Source organism: Meriones unguiculatus, chromosome 15 (assembly GCF_030254825.1).
Source record: "Meriones unguiculatus strain TT.TT164.6M chromosome 15, Bangor_MerUng_6.1, whole genome shotgun sequence".
NCBI lineage: Eukaryota > Metazoa > Chordata > Mammalia > Rodentia > Muridae > Meriones > Meriones unguiculatus.
This window is the reverse complement of record NC_083362.1, coordinates 71,257,093-71,277,502: the sequence shown is the minus strand read 5'-3', so window position 1 is coordinate 71,277,502 and position 20,410 is coordinate 71,257,093. Positions and strand designations below refer to the sequence as shown.

Sequence of the window (20,410 nt, the reverse complement as noted above, 5' to 3'; positions counted from 1 at the left end):
CCCTGCTGCCTCAAGTGAAGAGCTCACTGACTGATAAAGTCAAGTGTTGGCAGGCTATGCACAGGTGAGGCGTCACCTCTGGAGACAGAATAGGGGCCAGATGGAGGTGGGCCTTGGCGCCCCAGAATACATGGCTTCACATAGGTCTTACCTTCACCAGCGACATGCTCTAGTAACTTGTGAGTCTTCCTGCAAGCAGTCAGTGCTGTCTCAAAGCGTTGGCAAAGTGACAAAAGTCAGAGCTACACTCAGAATGTCGGGGGTGGTAAGAAGGTACTGTAAAATAGTATGATACTGAACTTGGAGACAAGGAAGGTGACTTAACAGATCATGCTGCACACCGGCAAGGGAGAGCTTGCATGGCAGGTTGCACTGTATCTTGAGGAGGTTAACTATTTCCTGCTGTCTTTGACAAAATGTGTGCTTGTGTCTCTTGATGGGACTCTCCACAGTGATACGAAGTGGCCGTCTAAAGGATATCACAAGGCAGTTTCTCCAAAATTTTATTTTAATTTAAATTACAGGGCCAGCCAGATATTCTGATAAGAAATTCACTTTTCCTCAGGAGAAAGGAAACACTTCCATGTCATTAACAACTGTATACATCTCCCAATTTTTTAAGGGTTAAAAAAAAAAAACCCACAATAACTGCCTTAAGTAAAGTTAACCCTTTATAACACCAAAGGAACCACACCCAGGACAATTGTTCTGGTAATTGGAACCTAGAAATGATCACAATTCAAATGCAACTTTTCAATTTTGAATGTTTTCACATTGTTCTGTTTAAAAACAATCCAGAAAGTCTTCTCCACCTTCAGCTTCCAATGCATTTGTAACACATTTCTTTGACACATCATACCCCATCTTTTAACACCATGACTCTAGTACTACTGTTTGCCCAAGTGGAAGCTATTCTGCTGTCTCAAGTTCTAAGAGCTAGCTTGGCAAGGAGACACCCTTCCACTTGGTGTAATGGCTGCTATCACACCATATCCCGAGACAGGACAAGGTGGGGCAAGGACTAGGTACTTAGCTTGGCTCAGTCTGGCCCCTACCCAGTTGAAGATTTCCTTATCCAGGAGATTGACTGCTTCCCCAGTTTCTACTAGAGAATATGAATATTCTCTATCTCTTTCCTCTCTTATACACACACACACACACACACACCCTGGTAAAGAGAGCCTTGGAAACCCTTTATTGTAGACTGCCATTTAAATGAAATAGAACAGACCTATATTTTACGGAGTGGATTTTCTGACTTGTGTTCCTTGAAGAAAACTTTAACACCTGCTAAAACATCAGCTAGGAGGCTCCTTTTACTGGCCAGTGAATAATTCAGTTAGTAAGAGAGGCTAGCAAAGAAAAATTATGTAAATTTTTTAGTCAGCTACAGCCATGCTGAATTGGATCGGGCAAACTCTGATTTTAAGTTGTTAGTTGTGATCTGTGTGTCACTGGGACGAACAGACACCATTCTAGTAACTTTATGTAGCTACAGTCTAGGAGACATTGTTCTGTTGTGGTCACAGTCACAAAAAGTGGTGCAAAATCAGTCACTTTATAAATACTGATAATTTGCGGCATTAAGGAAAAGGACATTAAAAACCATCAATCTCCCCAGAGGACACCTAGGACTAGGGCTCTTCTTTTCCTAAGAGAAGCCAGTTTTAATTATTCAGTTTCACGACTACTGTACTGGATATTACTTACTCTAAGAAAGAAAGGGTGCTCTACAGAGGTCCCCCACAAAGAATCAGCATTATTTAGCATAATCTGTATCATTCATAGATATGGCAATCTTAGGACGCATTTTAAATGAGTAAGGCCAATATTCTGCAAGAATGTGTAGCAGACTGAGTTCCAGGTGTAGTTCTGCCTGCCAACGGTAAACCGTTGGGTAACTGAATACAAGGGTTTGGTTTTGTTTTTTTTTTTCTTTTAATGCTGTGATCCTTAAATGTTAAAATCAGCATTTTCATGTGATCTCAAGTATTTCAATTACATGAGCATTCTTTTTTTTTTTTTTTTTTTGCAAAACTCAGGTAATAGTTACATACTACTACAATAACATTCCTCTGCTGTACAAATTAAACGATTTAAAAGAAATGAGCAATCTAAGAATTATATACAAAAGAAACCTGTAAGCAGTGTTGAAATGAAACGTAAGGTGTTGCTACTAGCTCTACTGTTTAAAAACACCTTCAAAAGTAAAATTAACAAACACCCTTCAACATATCCAGGTTTGTAAGTTTCAAGAAAATCAAATGTCAAAAAGTTCTAGAAAGCTGTGAAAAGCATATATACACTTTCCTTATGACCTTATGAAGCTCCACACTTGAGAAGTTGCTAAGTTTCAGTATCAATTTATTTGCACGTCAACTTTATTCTCCCCAAAGCTCACACTGGATACAGTTCCCCTCTGATCTCCAACAAATCTCTGTAAATGCCATCTTCCTTCGACGAAGGTGGATGATCTGGCAATGGGAAGCCAGGTGTACCCATGTCGTACTGCACAGATCTGCAAAGAGCAGTGCCGAGGTACAGGTGTTAGCCGATGTCATCAACGCCTTTTCCCTAGACCACTCTCATCATACATTTGCCTTCATGAGCCCAGGCATGTTCAGAACTCCTGTAGCAAATGGAGTCTGTGAGTTCTGAAATGATACAGAGATCAAGGGAAAGACCACGTGCGCTCTAATGTGCAAGCAGCAGCAGCTACGTTCTCCAACCTGGACTGAAAAACAAAAAGGTAAAATGAAAAACCGTTCACTTAATAGCAGATTAGCAGTAATGTTCCTCATGGATCGATAAGAGTGCCTGATGCTGAGCAGCTAACAGCAAGTGCTGAAGTTGGGTGGGATATCGCAGGTGTTTCTTGGGAATTAGGCTTCTTGCTGAGCTGGTCTCTTCAAATCCCTGATCTGTTTGACTAAATAGGTCTTCTCGTCATTGAACTGCTCGTCCTCGGTCCTGTCGTTCTGAAACTTGCTGAGGAACTCAATGAGTTTGGTCTGGTTCTTGAGGAGGATGTCTAGGATGGGCTGCGTCTTGTTGGGGTTGGCCACAAACACCTGCAGAAGAATTCAATATTCAGTCAGAGAATTCAATATCCACTCAGCAAGTTCCTGGGCATTTAGGAACCTGGTGTAATTACATTTTTCTTTAGAAGAACCTTTATATAAATTTTTTCAAGAATTTTTACATGACAGGGAGAAATAATAACGATTACATATTCTTGCACAAAGATTGCCAAACTCATTCTGCCAAACCTGAAACACAGTAGTTAGGACTAAATATTGGCTTTGAGTTTAGAATCAAATTATTTCTGGACACAGGAAGGCTTACTGACTTTTAAGGAGAAAACTCTCCAAGGAAATCATTAAAAATAGTCTTTGCTTTGCACTGGCCTTCACTTATTAGGGACACAAAGATTAATCTGAGGTCAGCCTCAGACGGGATGGGAGGGGGAGGAGGGCAGCAAGAGAAAGGCTTTGTCACTGCATAGTTCTGTGGAAGCTGAGGAGGAGGACACCCCTCTCTTTTCTCATTCTCAAGTCCAAATGGCACCACCCATTCCCATCCAGTCCTGCTTCTGTTTAAACGTTCTGACTGAACTGCGTATCACTCTGGGTGTCCAAACCAGGCAGTATGTTAGTAACTGTAATCAACAGTTTTGGAGGAAAGCACTGTTTGCCTCTGCAGCCCACCTTGAACACATGAAAGGCCTCAAACTGGATGTTTCGGCTCTTATCTCGGAGGAGGTTCATCATTAACTTGAGGTTCTCAGGTTTACTGATGTATTTCGTCATAATAGTGAAGTTGTGTCTATCTAACAGCAGCTCACCGAGAAGCTGAAAAGACATTTAGGCCATTACATTTAAATTACTATTAAGACTGAAAGCAAATAAAAAAATTAAACAACCCATCTTATAGTCATCACCTGAAGCTAGCTAGACAAGGCTGGTTTAAAAAAAAACTACCAACAAAAATAAAAATTAACAACAAACAACCACTACCAAAAAAAGTGGTCAGAAGAAAGGGTACTAGGAATTTCTGTTCATTAATCTTAACGGAGTTTTTTTTCCCCCCCGTTTTAAATTATATTTAGCAGAGCCTTCCAGGATAAAGGGTGGTGTTTGCCTAAGTGCATGCTAAAGTTTTTGTTTTCTCACATCTGCCTCACAAAGCTGTGTCTTCAGGGATGTTCTTCAAGACAACCTGACTGTTAAGGAAACAGCAGTGAGCTGAAGCCACCTCTGCCTGTTTTCGTGCTTCCTCACTGCACCATATAAACTCTGTGCAAATGGTTACTGCTCAGTTGAGACTTTTCTCCAGGCTGTTCTCACACTGAGCTCTAGCCAGGGCCCAGTGTACTGGCTACATGCCCTGCTGGGAATGGGCATGATCCTTGTGGACAGACAGTTGAGGACATGTCCTGGTGCCAGCCTGCCTGGTTTAGGTCTGTAACCTCCAGTGTGTAACTTGCCTTCTTTGCGCCTTAGTTTCACCATATATACAATGAGGTGGAAATGGTATTGACTTCTCTGAGAAACTGAAGTGTGAACATAGGCAAAGCACATGCTAGGCCGCAGGCTGGGGCTTCCTTTCCTGGAACAGGGTCTAAGGGAGGGGAACAGAAGCACAGAAGAATTGTGCCTGATGGCATCTGCTTTTGCAGCAACCCAATCTGGTTCCTAGACAAACTCTAGATACGGTCATTTCTAAATAACTGGCTTCCAAGTAATCAGCTTCTCATCATACAAAAACAAATACCAGCTAGGATGGCTGTTTATTTCCACCATTCAGGAGGCAGGGGCAGGAAGATCTCTGTGAGTTCAAGGCCAACCTGGTTTATAGAGTGAATTCTAGGACATCCAGGGATACACAGAGAAACCCTGTCTTGAAAAACAAAACAAAACAGAAAAAAAAAAAAAAAAAAAAAGACGAACAAACAAAAAACCCCACCAAAAATCAAGACTCAAAAACTGCTGTAGGGCCGAAGACTTGGTTCAGTGGTTGAGAAAACAATGTTCTTGCAGAAGACCAAAGTTAGGTCCATACTACTCACCTCTCAGCAAACTGTTCAGGAAGTTAAATCTGTGCTACCTAGGATTCATAAAGAATGGGTCTGCAAGATGGCTCAGTGAGTGAGGTTTCTTGCATGCCAAGCCTGACAACCTGAGTTTAATCCCTAGAACCCACACTGTGGACGACTGACTGCCCTAACTTGTCCTAAATCTCCAAATGTGCTCCATTCCCCACCCAAAACAAGGGCAATGTAATAATTTTTAATAATTAAAAACTACTAACTTCAGGCTTACCACTATGAATCATATAATTACTAATTTTTAAGGTAAAAAGCGACCTGCCTACATTCAGTAGACTCACAAGTGAGTGCTATAGGAGTGCAGCTTTCATTGTGTTCATCTTCTATCACAGAAACTAAAGGTGTTCTGAAGAAAGACTTGCTTTAATTTCTAAAAGAAAACTGGGAACACAAATCCTTGGGCATAATGAAAATGAAGTTTTACAAAATGATATTCATTTGCTGACAGCCAGGAGAGGGAATGGGGTCTCATCAATACAGAATCAGATACTTTTCAGAAATTTTGGGCAAAGTGGAATTTAAAAATGCATTTAGTAAAATATTTGAATGGGATCTTATGTCCTTGTAACTCCATCTCTAGTTCTGTCAGAACAACTGGCTGATAGAATTGGATGTGTTTCTATATATTTAATAATCACAGAGGTAAGCGGTTGTTCTGACAATATATATTTTAGACTTGGTAGGCCAAATGTTCTGACAACCACTGAAATCTAGTTTCAAACAGCCACAAAGATGATGCATAAATAACTGTGGTCCTGTAAAACTTTATTTACAAAACCAAGTAGTTGGCTGAGTTTGGATCATAGGCTGCTGTTTGTCAGTGTGGTTTACACGCACGCTCATATATGTGTAGGCACACATGTGTGGCTGCCACATGTATGCATGTGTGTCTGTAGGAAGAGCTCAAAACTTGTTTTCCTTAGTCACTTTTCCACCTGCCATATTGAGACAGAATGTCTTACTTGAACCTAGAGTTTGCTGATGTAGTCTAGCAAGCCAGCTTGAGCCTAGGATCCCATCTCCACTACCCAAGCATAGGTAAACTGCCATGCCTGCCCAGCATTCGTGTGGGTGCCAGGGGACCTGATTTGATCTTCACACTTGCACAGCAAGTACTGGTCCAACTGAGCTCTCTCTCTCCTTAGTCTGTCAGTTTGCTCTAGAGTTCCAGTCTTACATTTAGAATGTAAGTGCCCATACCCTGTGTTGGGACAAAGCAGGCAAAGGTATGTCAGCTCAGTTTCAATGTTCACATGCTGGGCCCCATCCTTTAGAGCCTAGTCTGTATCACATGTGTTGTACACTTGGAATGCCTCATCTAGTTGGCACGAGTCCATTTAAAAATATGTTTGTGCAAGACCCAATGGTTCATGCTTATTGTCCAATGGGAGATTTATGCAGGACTCAAGCCTGACTTTGGCTACACAGCAGGACCCTATGTAACCAAAACAACAAAAATTTCAATCCCTATAAAAATATTTCAGAATCTAAAATACTGCACTGCTGGAGGATTAAGTCCTCTTCCATCTCCTGTTATATTCCCCTTTGGTGTCTCAACCTTCCACAGTAGGCATATCCGACCACTACTATATCCCAAACGCTGCAAAAATCCTGACCATGCCCAAATCACAAATCAATTTTTTCCTGCAAGTCTAAAACCAACACCAGCAAGTCTCTGATTCTCCAAATTCAAGTTGCAAATACATAATGAAGAGAAATGAATGACATGGGAAAGAAAATCTGCCATACCTTCAGTGACTGTCTCTTTGTCACATAATTTTCTGAATGGAGTAGCTTCTCATATTCACTGAAAAACTAGAGACCAGAAGAACATACATTAGTTCATGGAAAAGAAGGCTAGATAACATGGTGAAGTTCAAGGCAGATGCTCAACATCAACAAAGGCCCGTGTTCTCTTGCTAACAGTGATGTCAAACCTCTCTTTCTCTTGTACCCCTCTGGTGATGCAACCAGCCACTTCTACACAAGCAGCTCCTGGGATTAGTCCCCTCAGACTCCAGCCAGATCCAGAAACTGCTCTGACAAAGTCCCCTTCTAAGCCCCAAATCCACATGCATAAAGCACTGACACAGTGGTTCTCAACCTTCCTAAAGCAGAGACCCCTTAAGACAGTTTCTCATGTTGAGGTGACCCCAACCATAAAATTATTTCATTGCTATTTCATAACTGTCATTTTGCTACTGTTATCAAATGTAACGTAAATACCTGACATGTGGCCCCAAAGGGGTCGAGAACCACTGCATTAACACCTTCTCTCAGTCTCCATGATCATTTCGTGGTGTCAAAAATTCCTATTTATTTTATATACAGGAATTCAATTAATCTAGACCACAAAAAAGGAAAAGGAATCTCTTCTTTCAAGGTATCAAACAGGAGAGAAAATAGAGTTGAGAGGAAAAACCTGGCAGTGTGTTAAGTAGATAGAGGTCTTGAAAGGTGAGAATTGGGTTCAAAGGTGAAAGAAGGGAGCAACATTTAGAAATGGAAGGGCAAAGACATTCGTGAAAGAAATAAAAAAATGTCATAGTTTGAGAGACCTGAAAAGTGCAAAGCTGCAAACCAGAGCTGGTAGACCCCACCACGCCTTCAAAGTGGTGACACTAACAAGAGCACGTCACTGGTGTAGGAGCCATTAAAGGCAATCCGCATCAGGCAACCCAGCTTCTCTCAAGAATCCTACCTACAGAAGACTCTGAGCAACCAGCACACATCTTTCGCTCCTTTAATTGATTGTTTCCCCACGTGCTTTAGTTGGTTAACAAAACAATACAACAAAGAAAGTGGTCAAGATTTTAGGAGCATGTATTTTTTTTGTTAGGACTTCACATTCCTTTCAGATCTGACTGTACTTTACACATTTCTGCTAGTTGTGTCATGCATGTCTTTCTAACATCATGCATGTGATATTAGTTGATATCACATTCACAAATAATATATAGGAAACTGTTTAAATTCAACATTAAAACAGACTTCATCACCTACTGTAAATTTCTTTAACTGAAGTAGTCTATTTGTGGGAGGCTTTAAATTAAGACAGTAGCATATTAAAAAAAGGTTTGAGGCCTTGTGGAAATAAAATAGGTAAGAAGTACTAACTGCCTATTATGTTTTGGCGCTCTGTCCATGGGCCTTAGCATCAGAGAGCCACACACTCCATACACTCTTCTTAGTAGGCAGGTGCCACTCTGAGGCTAAAGGCGGCACGAAGAATGAAGAAAGGCTTTAGCACTTGAAGCCAGCCAGACTCAGGCAGTTTGATGTTAAAGCAGCAATTCTCAGCCTTCCTAATGTTGCAGCTGCAACCCTTTCTCATTGTCTTGTTTTTGAGACAGAGCCTGTGTAGCCTTGGCTGTCCTAGAACATGCTCTGCAGACCAGCTGGTCTTACCAGGCTGCAAGTGCTCGGGATTAAAGGCATGTGACACCACTACTCAGTGCTCTGACCCTTTAATACAGTTCCTCAGGTTGTTGAAGGCCTCCACCATAAAATTATTTCATTGCTATTTCATAACTATAATTTTACAACTGTTATGAATCATAATGAAAATATCTGATATGTATTATCTGATAAGACCACACAAAAAGGGCTGCCACAAAAAGGCTGAGAACACTGTGTTAAAAAGCCTGTGAAGTTCCAATGCGATGAAGCCTACCATCTCAAACCAAAAACACACAAAAAGAAACAACCACATCCCACCTCTTGGCAGAAATAAGATGCCATTCATGAGGCTGCTTACTTAGCTACATACTATGATGCTGCTGAGGGAGAGGTGAGACAAGAAGGGACACATGCAGAAGGATAAATTCTGCCTCTAAGAACTTTATAATGTAGTGAAGTACGAAGCAAATGATGAAGTATTAACAAAGACCTAAGCTATTAGTAGAAGAATTTAAAACATAAGCCAAGTCTGGTGGGATGGACAGAAAGTTTAAGTGGCCAGTTATTCTACGTTCTCTAAATGTGTGGTGCAGGGAACTACTGTGGCATTATGAGAAGCCCAGAGGAAGGCCTATGTGTAGGAGTAAACAAAGGCCCTGTGGCTCTGGGGAAGCTGTGTGGCTGAGGGGCACACGGGATCACTGACAGCTCTCTGGAGGTCATCACTCCTGGGTTTGACCAATACTGACACAGAGCTGGAAGCAACCTTACTGACGGCTAGGTCAGTGTCCTCAATTTACAAATGAGGATTTCTAAGCCCCATGCAATAAGTGCCTTGGCCATGCCACAAAGAAGAAAGCAGTGAAGCAGGAGCAGAGCTGGGTCCTGCTCACTCTAGGCCAGCGCTGCAATCCTATCAGCTGCTGCCTCTTTCTCTCTACTTGTATGCAGCAACTGATGAAAAAGGAAGAGAAGGTATACAAGTCAGACTAAATTCTCTTTGCATCTTAACTGGGTTATCATTCAGGAGCAAAAACAACCATTTTTCTCTTCTAAAGTAAGAGATACAAAAGGCAATGTATGAATGAAGGTCAAATGTTGTTTCAGACTTAGTAAAGAATTGATTTTAGTACCATTTACCAACACCACAGTCAAATATTCTGATATAAAACATAACTTAAATCCCCATTTAATTTCTGTTAAAAAATTATGTTACTTAAAATATTTCACATACTTACTCTATCATAATGCTGCTCCAAGAATTCTGCACTGAGCAATTTATGTCTTGTAAGTAAATCCTAGAAGAAAAAAAAAAATAAAAACCAAAAACCATGTATTTTTACAGTTGGTCTCTGTTAATGCTCTCTTAGGAAAGAGAATTCTAAAATATCTGTGCCAAATTACTTAATAAACTGCTGTTAAATATGAACAAACAATAAGTATTTAATATTTCATCATGATTTTTACTCAGGACCACAGAGTTATCCACGAAGTGATCTTGGTCTCACTGGGTCAGAACTGTTTGTACCTTACTACCGCTCTCTGAAGCTGGCTTGAAGGTGGCCCTGGACATGGACCACAGTCCAGCTTAAGTTCCTCTGTGGAGATAGACTGGACTCCTGGTCTTCAGGGAGTTGATCTGCCACTCACCTCCTGATTAGTTCCCTTCACAGAGGCTTTCCACATGCCCAGTCATTGATCCCTGACCCGGACTCTGATATCACTTCCTCAGAAAACCTTTCCTGATAGGTCATAGCTGTGATTCTACAATTGCTCGTGGGCTTATTTAGTAAAATCTCTCCTTCATTAGACTGTCAGTTTCATAAAACAAGGATCATGTTGACTTTTACAAGCTTTGAGTTTCTGGTACCTAAGCACTGTTGACCAGTACATAACAAGGCTTAGTATTAAATAAATCAATGAATGAACCAGGAAACTCAGAAGACATATTTGGAGAAGGATACATTTAAGAAAGTGACATATTTGGAGAAGCATACATTAAATGTTCTTTATGGTATGCTTTTTAAGAAAGCTTATAACCCCACCCCAAGGATTTACAGCTGTTCAAACTGCTGTACATGGTTTGTGTTGTATTCCCTCATTTGAAGGTTCAGGAAACTTTGCTTATTTTCCCCCAAGTCTCCTGTGAGAATTAAACAGGTAAAATTAAGAAGCTAGAATTTAGTTTCAGCATCTTTGGAGATGCAGTAGTCACTTTCCCGAAGCCTTCAGTACCTGTCTGCTGCTTGGCATGATTTTAAATGCAGGGTCTCCACTTGACAGGTGCTACAAGCTCTCTTATCATAGGCAGAGAGAAAAGTCGGTAGTGTGTCCAGAATCTCATCAAGCACCGAAGGTTGTAATGCGAAAAGGAACACATTGAGAGAGAAAGCAAGTAGGCCTGGCTGTTAAAGAGGATCTCCACCCTTTAGCCTGCTACCATGTTTCATAAGGCTGGTGTCCCTGAGTAGGTACCACAGGGATAGAGTTTACATGCAGCAGCCACTGCTGAATCCTCAGACCCAAGAATAGTACCTGAAACAAGTCAGGCACCCAGAAACTGGATGGATGGATGGATGAAGAGATTTGTGTGTCAGGATCTGTATAAGGTGATGCCACTTCAATTTTGCCAAAATCTTCAGTATACACCTGCTGTTCAGCAAGATTTTGTGGGCAATCTGAGTAAGTACAGCTAAAAGAGCCCGTTGCTCTCTAAAAGAACACTGAGGGAGAGGCTATCTGAGAGATGCTGACTCTTAACTCAGCCTGAAGTATCAGGACAGGTCAGCATAAAGTATTTGCTCTAAGATGCAAAAAAGGCCTGTGGTGTAACAAGGAACAAGAAGTCCACAAAAGGGCAACACGGAGAAAGGGAGACCTCCAACATCTCTCTACGCACTTGTCATCTTAGAAGTCAGACTGTGACTAACCTGGGAAGCAAATTACTACAGTGTCAGGATAGATGGGACTGAAGGAGGGTACTCTAGGGAACTAAAGCTTCCCCAATCTCAGGATCCAGTTTCTGGCCAGATGCACAAACTTGATCAGAATACCTAGTCATTCTTGTTATTAATGAAAAAGCTCAGCTGAGCTAGGTGGAGAACGCTTAGACGTGTGCTATAGAACTCCCTGAGTGGGGGCACTCAGCTTATCAATGATATGGACAGGGCATATGATCAGCTGTGAGTTCACCTTCCTTGTTTCCTTGAGAACATCTTTTGGGCTATAACTATCATGTCTTCAAGCTCTCAGGAAAGAGTCATTCAACAGGACTATGTTTGTTGTGCACACCATGGCAGTGTAACACACAGACTTACCTAACCCTTTCTGTTTGTCTTTCCTTGACAGGGTTTCTCTGTGTATCCCTGGCTATCCTGTAACTTGCTTTGTAGATCAGGCTGGCCTCAGATTCAAAAATCTGCCTGCCTCTGCCTCCTAAGTGCTGGGATTAAAGGTGTGCACTCCCACTGCCTAGTATCTTACCTGTTATTAACAAGCAGACTTAGCACTCCTGACCTGGGGCTTGTCGAGGGTTATCAGACTGAACATTCTCTTAGTGAGCTATGCATGCCAGTTGGGAAACAGAGTCCCTTTTGGTGCTCATAAATAAATCATCTCTCTGGAATCACTCTCTAGACCCAGGCAGGTATAACCTCAAGCTCCAAGCTCTATCAGGTTTTCTGAGGAATCTACATTCTTTCATTCTGGAAAATTACAAGTGTCTGCCAGCTTTCAAATGTTTCTCTCCATGTCTTTCATCAACCCCCAGTCATCTGGTTTGCTAGCTCAGTGCTCATTCAAACTCTGGATCCTGGACACTTTTAGAAAAGATGGTTTTAGCATGAAGACACAGCACCTGTTCCACAAGCTGCATGTCTGCAAACTGTGCAAGAGTATGTTTTCTCAAAGGACAGCATGAAATGCGTAAAAATACCCTCAACAAACAGGAATGGAGAAGCCCTCCTCACAGCGCATCTGCTACAAAACCGCTGAGCTGAAGGTGTTCCTCGTTCTTCCTGCTCTGACCACAGTTTGTTTCAGGGAATAAGGTAGCTTGGCTCTTTCAGGTATTTAGCTAGTCTGGGATTAGAAGGTAGGTCCCTCTTCCTTGCATATATACAGTCCTGTCTATGGGCTATGCTTTGTTCACTATTTGGGGCCTCTCATGAGCTCTTCCTTTTTGTGTCACCAGGATCACCTGGGATCCAGAAGCCAGACTGGTTCAGAGCTCTCTTCTGGAGCTCACCCTCTGAATCCCAAGTGGGTTTTGAAATTTCTTTTCTTCAGGGAGAGACCACCTGCCTGGCTCTGCCAGACTGGTGCTTCTCTTGCTGCTGTAACTTGACAGGACTGTTACCCACAGTGGTTCCGTCACCACCATTTCCTCCTTGAGGAGACTCAACTCAAAGAACCAAGCCACACAGGCCACACAAGACTGTCAGATATCACATTTCAGGCATGTAGCCAGTGCATACCTCTCACCTTGGAGCCAATCTGGACATCTGTGCCAGGAGCATGTCATCCATGTCCTCTACGTGGTCAGGGTCTGGCTGCATTCTGCATACCTGCTGCTCCTCATTCCTCTTCCCTCACCCTCTTGTGCCCAGAGTGCTGTCACTCTCGGGGTCCTGGCTGTCTTTCCACACAGGGTACTCTCCTTGACACAAGGCGCTACACCTCCCTTCATGCTGGGCTGCTGCTCCTGAATGGGGTACTCCCTTCCATCGATGCACTCTAATCATGATTCCTATCCCACCACTGCGGTGATACCTAAGACATTACAGTGACCACTCTATGTTATGATCTCAAATTCATTGCAGTTTCTGTGTACATGACATTTATATATATGCTTGAGGTCTTACCTAGAGCTTCTGTAGAGGCTGCCCTGATTCTAGGAATGAATCCTCAGCACCACTAACACTATGACCTTATTCTCAGTCAGGGGGAGACTCTATTGGACAGTCCCCAGGCCTTCATCCTGCCCTAATGTATTCATCATCCTCACATGTGTACTTTACCCAGAGCCCAAGTCTTTACCTCAGGGGTTCTTTATTAAGAAGCTCTTGTATGGAAAGTGACCATTCAATGTGTTCATGGCTTCTAATTATGAGTAAGCTAATGTAAGTATACTAAACACTAATTCAACAATAAGGCCATTTAAAGAAATGTAATATATCAAAAACTTATTCTCGTTGGGAAAAAAAAAAAGAAACTTGAAGGTTGCTGCTTCATTTTTATACCATAAAGAGAAGCTTACAACTAAAGAAACTGTGTGGTCACACAAATCCATGGGAGGCAAGGCAGGCGGGGGTGGGGGCGGGGGCGGGGATGTGACCACAGAAGGACAACCAGTGAACCGTGTAGATAATCCTGCTTCCTTGCTGGGATTCAGTGTGACTCTGGTGTGAGGAGGTGAACCTCTGCCTTGGGCTTGTCAAGAAGAGTAAGAGTCTCTACCCTGAATGTGGATCTTGTATTAATAACAACACGTATATTCCAAAAAGCATGCTCTCTGAGGAGAGGCCAATTACCAAAGGGGGTGTGGCATATGCCCACCACAGAAGAAGGCCTGGTTGTTGGGCATTCTGTGTATTTTTTTTTTTTTTTTGTGCCACACTTAGTGAATAAAATGCAATTTTGAACTTACAGGACTTCTGCCTGACAAGATTTGAGAATTTAGCCAGGCACAGTGGGGCACACCTGTAATCCCAGCACTTGGGGAGGCAGAGGTAGCTGGGTCTCTGCCAGCCTGGGCTACAAAGCATGTCTAGTACAGCCAGGACTACACAGAGAAACCATATCTCATAAAACAAAACAAACAACAACAAAAAGATATAAGACTTTAACCTTTTCACATTTTTAGGCTGTTTTTGTGGTTTTACTACAAATACCTAAAGCACACCAAAGCATACAAAATACATCTTTTCTAATCCCACTAGAGGGCAGTCGTGTGTAGAGTAGGGGAGACAGACTAGGAAACCTGACTTGCAAGTATGCTCAGAATCTCGGTTTTTAAATGTTACCTTGAATGTAGCAAATGCATCTGAAGCTATGTCAAATGTTGACATTTCAACATATCTGAAGAAATCATAAAACTGTTCCGACCACAAAATGATTTTTGCAAGTGGTTCATGTCTGATGCATTCTCTTAACATTATCCCACAATTAAGAGCTATTTCTGGAGATTCATACCTGTAAAAACAAAACAAAACAAACAAATGCCGTAATTTCTCTTTCAAATTAGCAAAAGTGAACAGTTTAAACTTTCTCAATTGAAATTTCATCAGACACTACTAATATAGAGCCTACAGCTGTGTGCAAGCTGCCTTTGATCAAGAAAAATCAACTATGGCAGAGACCATGACACTAGAAATTCTGTGTGTAAAGTCGAGAAGAAGGTGCCAGAGTTATGCTATCCAAGAGCGTAGCTTTTACCTACTGTGCTCTCAACAACCAGAAGAACCAAAAGTTAATATAGAGTATTTCCCCAAATTCAGAAACTGACAGTATAAATACAGGTGCATCAAATATACAGCATTTATACCTCACTGTCTAACACTCAAAGCAGTACTTCCAGATTCCTGGAGACATGTAAATCCCACAAAACTGTAAGCCTCATTTTGAAGACTTTACAAAGCACCTTCACCACGGAGAACCAGGGAAGCTAAAAATAGAGTGGACCCCTGACGCCTCTTCACTGTAACTCTCCATATTGCAGCCCTTTCCTTTATTCTGAGCTCTGTCTCAGAAAGAAAATCTCTCAGCTGAGCAGGACCTTCCCTTCTCACAAGCACACTGATACCTGCTCAGACAGGTTGTTCTCTTCTGATGTTGGCTCCATTTCTTTTCCACTAACAAGCTCCCATGCGGTGAATTTTTTTGGGGGGTGGGGTGAGGTGGTGGTAGTCAAAGAGCATTTCCCAATACTGTAGTGAAATAGTTATTTGGCCAGCAGAGACTTCCGCTTGGCTAAAACAGGAGTGACTAAGATCTGTCTGTGTAATGTTCTGATGGTGCCAATCTTTGCTTGCCTGCCTCTCTTTTTCTCTCATTTTTGATACTGGTGATCAAACTCAAGGCCATGTGAATGCTTGGTAAGCACTCTACCACACTTAGCTGTAATCCAGCACTATATGTCTCTTAAAAAATAGGGAAGAAAAAAAAATCCTCCCAGTTCTCCTTTTTATCCCCGTGGTGGTTCCCCTTTCTTTCTGCTGATGTCTTCGCCTGCTAAGGAAAGCCCACAATCTCATGGACCCGACCAAGACTGAATTTCCTTCCCTCAGTCCACTCTTTCAGGGTATTTTCCAATGTATCCAGAAAACCTGAGATAAGGGTTTTCTGAGCTGAACATACCTAACATGAAATTTCAACTCTACCACTCAAAACTAAGACCCTGGCCCCTCAGCTCTCTGTCTTGGCACCACTGCTTTGTCTCTGACACCTAGCACAACAGACTTTCCATGATGAGAAAATGTTTTATATACCCATGCTGTCCATTGTGTTGGTTACTAAGCTATAGGGGAGTACTGAGTATCTGAAATGTGGCTAGTGCAAATGAGGGATAGAATAGCCATAATTTAAAGTTACATCATTACATATGGTTAGTATCTACTATATTATGTATATCATATATTATGTATATATATTATGTATATCATTACATATGGTTAGTATCTACAGTGCAGTTCCCTTCTTTATATCCTTGCTTCAAACTTTCAACTTTCCAGCATTTCCTACGTTTGGAATAATTTGGACCTTTTCACAGTTCTTTTGAAGTCTCTTAGTTTTATTTTCTTTCATCTACTTCCACTGCTGCTTTAACTCACATCATGAATTAAGATCTGCAAATGCATCCTAACTAATACATTTGCTCAAGTTCTACCTTAAGCCACCTACACAAAAAGGTTAACCACCAGCATTTCTGGTTTAGCAGTTCAAAACTATTGCCAAATATAAAAAAAAAAAATATGTATACTTCTGGGCTCAGTGTCCAGTCTTCCCCTTACTTGATCTACTACTCTGGTATGAGCCATCTCCTAGCTGTCATAAACAGTGCAGTTTTGCAGCTCACTGCTGCCCATCACGTGGTATCATTCTGGCTCCTGTGCTTTATATCAGTAACATACCATCAGGAGGCTTTCTTTTTTCTGCCTATGTAAATTCCAAGTTCTCTGCAACTCCAACCTTAAGATCCTTTCCTTTTACCAAGCTACTTATCCTCTGAAATCCTGCAGACTTAATTTGTTGCCTAGCAACACTACCCTTGTCCTTTTGTTGTACATACGTTCATCACAGACCCTCAATAAGAGTAGGACTGCATTCCTTTGCCTCAGTTAGGACATGGCCCTCAGCATTCTGACTGGCTCTTAATTAAAATGTCTGTTCACAAGATCACTGCATTAATCTTTGCTTATCTCTAATAAACAGGAGACTCGAAGGACAAGGTAAGACAGTCTGGTACAAGTTTGGCAGGTTTTGATGGGAGCTGTCAAGCTTGTCTAAGTGATTAAACCACAAGCCAGTGAGCACAAAGCAAAGAGTTACGCTGTACAACCTGTTAACAGCATACTGGAGATCACATTGGGTTTTAAATAGCCAGTAAAATACTACTGCTTCCAAATCTAGTCCACGCAGGTATTTCCCAGATGTACACTAGAATCACATTGTTCCCCAAAAGCTTCCACCAAAGTACTTAAGTCAACCACATACACTGAGCATAAGCAGTCAGTTTAAGTATGGATATCTTGAAAGGTGGCTTACAATGCTTCTTAAAGAGTGCCACCTTCCAGGACAGGTAGGACTCATACAAAATGAGTAAGGTGGCAGAGCTGAAAAGCCAACACTGGCCAAATGGGCTCTGCCAAAAGAAGAAAGGAACCAACCAAAGGTGCATAGTGGCCTAAGATGGGACAACTTAAATATAAAAAAATTATCTTTACAACAGACTAAAACAGGTTTGTAATGGTTAATATATTGACTGTCCATTTGACAGGATGAGGATCATCTAAGAGGCAAGCCTCCCAGCACACCTGTGAGAACAATCTGGACTAGGTCAGCCTCTGAGCACAGTTACGAAAGGCGAATCTTTTTGTTGTTTATTTTTGTTTTTCAAGACAGTGTTTTCCTGTGTGGCCTTGGCTGTCCTGGACTCACTTTGTAGACCAGGCTGTCCTTGAACTCACAGAGATCCCCCTGCCTCCTAGGGTGCTGGGATTATAGGCATGCCCAGCTGAAAAGAGTATCTTGATTAGGGTGAAATGGGAAGACCACAGTAACTATGGTCAATACCATTCCATGGGCTAGACCTACAGCCTTGGACTAAGGAAAAAGGAAAAAGTGAGCTAAGCACTAGTGTTCACGCTTTCTGCTTCCTGACCATGGCTCCAATGTGACCATAGCTCCTTTCCACCATACCCTCCAACTGTGATTACAAAGATAACCCTTCCTTCCTTAAGCTGCTTTTGTCAGAATTACTTTAGTATAGCATCAGGAAAAGTGACTAATAAAAACATCTAGTATCTACTTGAGTTAATGAGAATGCTTAAATAATATATTCAGTGCTTATTCAAGTTAGTGGCTAGAGCATGAATAAATTAAAATAACGGCACTGGCTTTCCCCACACAGATTGTATCTGGGACAGTGAAGTCATCACTGTGGAAGGGCTCTGATTTACAGAAGAAAAAAATTTAATTAGAGGAGGCAATACCAGAATCTGTAAACTGTTATTATTATTATTATTTAAAGATTTATTTACTTATGTACATGAGTGCTCTTTTCTCATGCACACCAGAAGAGGGCACCAGATCTCATTATAGATGGTTGGGAGTCGCCATGTGGTTGCTGGGAATCGAACTCAAGACTTCTAGGAAGAGCAGCCAGTGCTCTTAGCCTCTGAGCCGCCTCTCCAGCTCCCCAAACTGTTATTTTTCTTTCTTTCTCTCTCTCTTCTTTCTTTCTCTTTTCTTCCTTCCTTCCCTCCTTCATTCATTCGAGACAGGGACTTGCTTTATAACTCTGGCTGGCACCAAACTCCTACAGATCTACTTACCTCTGCCTCCCAAGTACTATGATTAAAGGAATGTGCTAACAGTCCTGGCTTAGTAGGCTGATATTTAAATCAGGGTAATATCCTTGATGGATATTACAATCATTAGGTAAAAGTTTAATAGCAAACTTCAAAATGGACAGACTGACAAGAACTGTATCCAATTGATTATTTTCTAGTTCATTTCAGTGGGACAGAGTGGCAATAACACTTAACAGGCAATATATGGCATCATCCATAAGGAACTCACGCTTTGCTCAAGGTGAATCTAAATCTAACCAACTCCAAGGGATGGGAGATGATGAAATATGCTGAATAAAACCACAGTAATGTAAGTTTAAATACATGATTAAAATAAAAATTTTTTAGAGATGCTGAATCTCCCTATGGAGCTAAAGCTGGCCTTAAACTTCCTATGCAGCACAACAAAATGACTATGGCCTTGGAGAAGCCTCCTGCCTTTGCCTTCTAAGTGCTGGGATAGACACGTGCCATCATATTCTGCTAAAATAAGCAACTTTCTATAGATCAAACGACCCAGCTGCTTAATAAATAACATATATTTTTAAAGTGAGGGAATTCATTTTCTCTGTGTAGCTGCCCTGGTTCACTTTGTGGTTCAGGCTGGCCTGAACTCAACCAGATCCACCTGTCTCTGCCTCCCAGAGTTCTGGAATTATAGGCATGTGCCACGGTGCCTGGCGTTTGCAAGCCCATTTTAAACAATTCATTTTGTTAAAATCAAAGAAATACAAAAGCTGGGCACTGGATGTACCAGATGTGTAGAAGGTACTGTGATTGTGATATGCCCTGCATAGTACATACACTTCAGATGCACAATGGCCACGGGTGAACAGTTCAGCCAAGTGGTGTGTAAGGAGGAGAGAGTAAGGACCTCAGAAACCAGTAGGCACAAGGTTAATGACTGGGAAGTGAGGTTTTGGGTTGGGAAGGTTTGCTGTCTTTTCTTTATTACTATATGCTCAGTTCCCTAACAAAGTGTGGTGGGAAGAATGGGAGTAGGTCCCAAACAAGTTTTTCCTTCTTGCCTCCTGGCTGAGGATTCTGCTCTGACCAGCTCAGATGAGAGCTTTATACTTGAAACTATCCCTCAAAACTCTTACTTTAGCCTAGAGTGACGGCACATGCTTTTTAATCCTAATACTCAGAAAGCAGGAGTAGGTGAATCTTATGAGTTCAAGACCAGACAGAGTCCCTAATCTCAAAATTTGGTGTTTTTTTTTTTTAATTTTATACACTGTCTAAAAAATACAACAAAACTGCCATGAAATAATAGGAAATATTAACTATAATTTGTAGATTTTTAACAAGCTTTTGAGTTCTATGGCAAAGGAAATTCTGGTTTCAATATCACACTAAGACACCCAAATTTCAGACTATTCACACAGCATGTTTCCAGAGAAACACTGGACTGATAAACAAAAGTTCTGTAAAGCAACAGGTGAAGAAGCAACACAGATGGGAAGAAATAGAAAGGAGGAAGCAGGACACTGGCATATGACATGTCAATGACTCATGCTTTGTCTAAGCAAGTCTGAACTTGGGGAAGTGTTACACCAGAGAGATAGCAATCCAAATGAGGTAAGCTGTAAGGCCAGGGGTAGGGAAACAAGCGGATTCAAACATGCTTGCCCACTGGGTCACAGAGCACTGCCTATGCTGGGAAGACCCAACAGCTGACAAGCAGTGCTGGTGTGGAGGAGACTGACTACCTTGCCAGCCAGGCAGGCTCAGTGCTGAAAAGAAGAGGATCTTTTCATTTGTTAATTTGGATCTTAGGTTTTTTTGTTTTTGTTTTGTTTCTGAAATGGACAACTACCCAAATCATGAAAGC

At 41.6% G+C, this 20,410-nt stretch overlaps 1 protein-coding gene across 4 annotated transcripts in view; it reads right to left on the bottom strand.

Annotated features, from left to right (window-relative positions):
* Nucleotides 1-489: 489 nt before the first annotated feature.
* The window catches only part of Cab39 (calcium binding protein 39), a 72,397-nt gene continuing 52,476 nt past the window's right edge, over nucleotides 490-20,410 (bottom strand). For all 4 annotated transcript variants that reach the window (XM_021658196.2, XM_060368766.1, XM_021658198.2 and 1 more), the window contains exons 5-9: nucleotides 14,530-14,698; nucleotides 9,745-9,804; nucleotides 6,857-6,922; nucleotides 3,708-3,851; nucleotides 490-3,071 (exon numbers count right to left, since the gene is read on the bottom strand). In XM_021658196.2, the coding sequence (XP_021513871.1) occupies nucleotides 2,883-3,071; nucleotides 3,708-3,851; nucleotides 6,857-6,922; nucleotides 9,745-9,804; nucleotides 14,530-14,698 (628 nt within the window). In that variant the 3' untranslated portion in view covers nucleotides 490-2,882. The remainder of the gene's footprint in view (nucleotides 3,072-3,707; nucleotides 3,852-6,856; nucleotides 6,923-9,744; nucleotides 9,805-14,529; nucleotides 14,699-20,410) is intronic.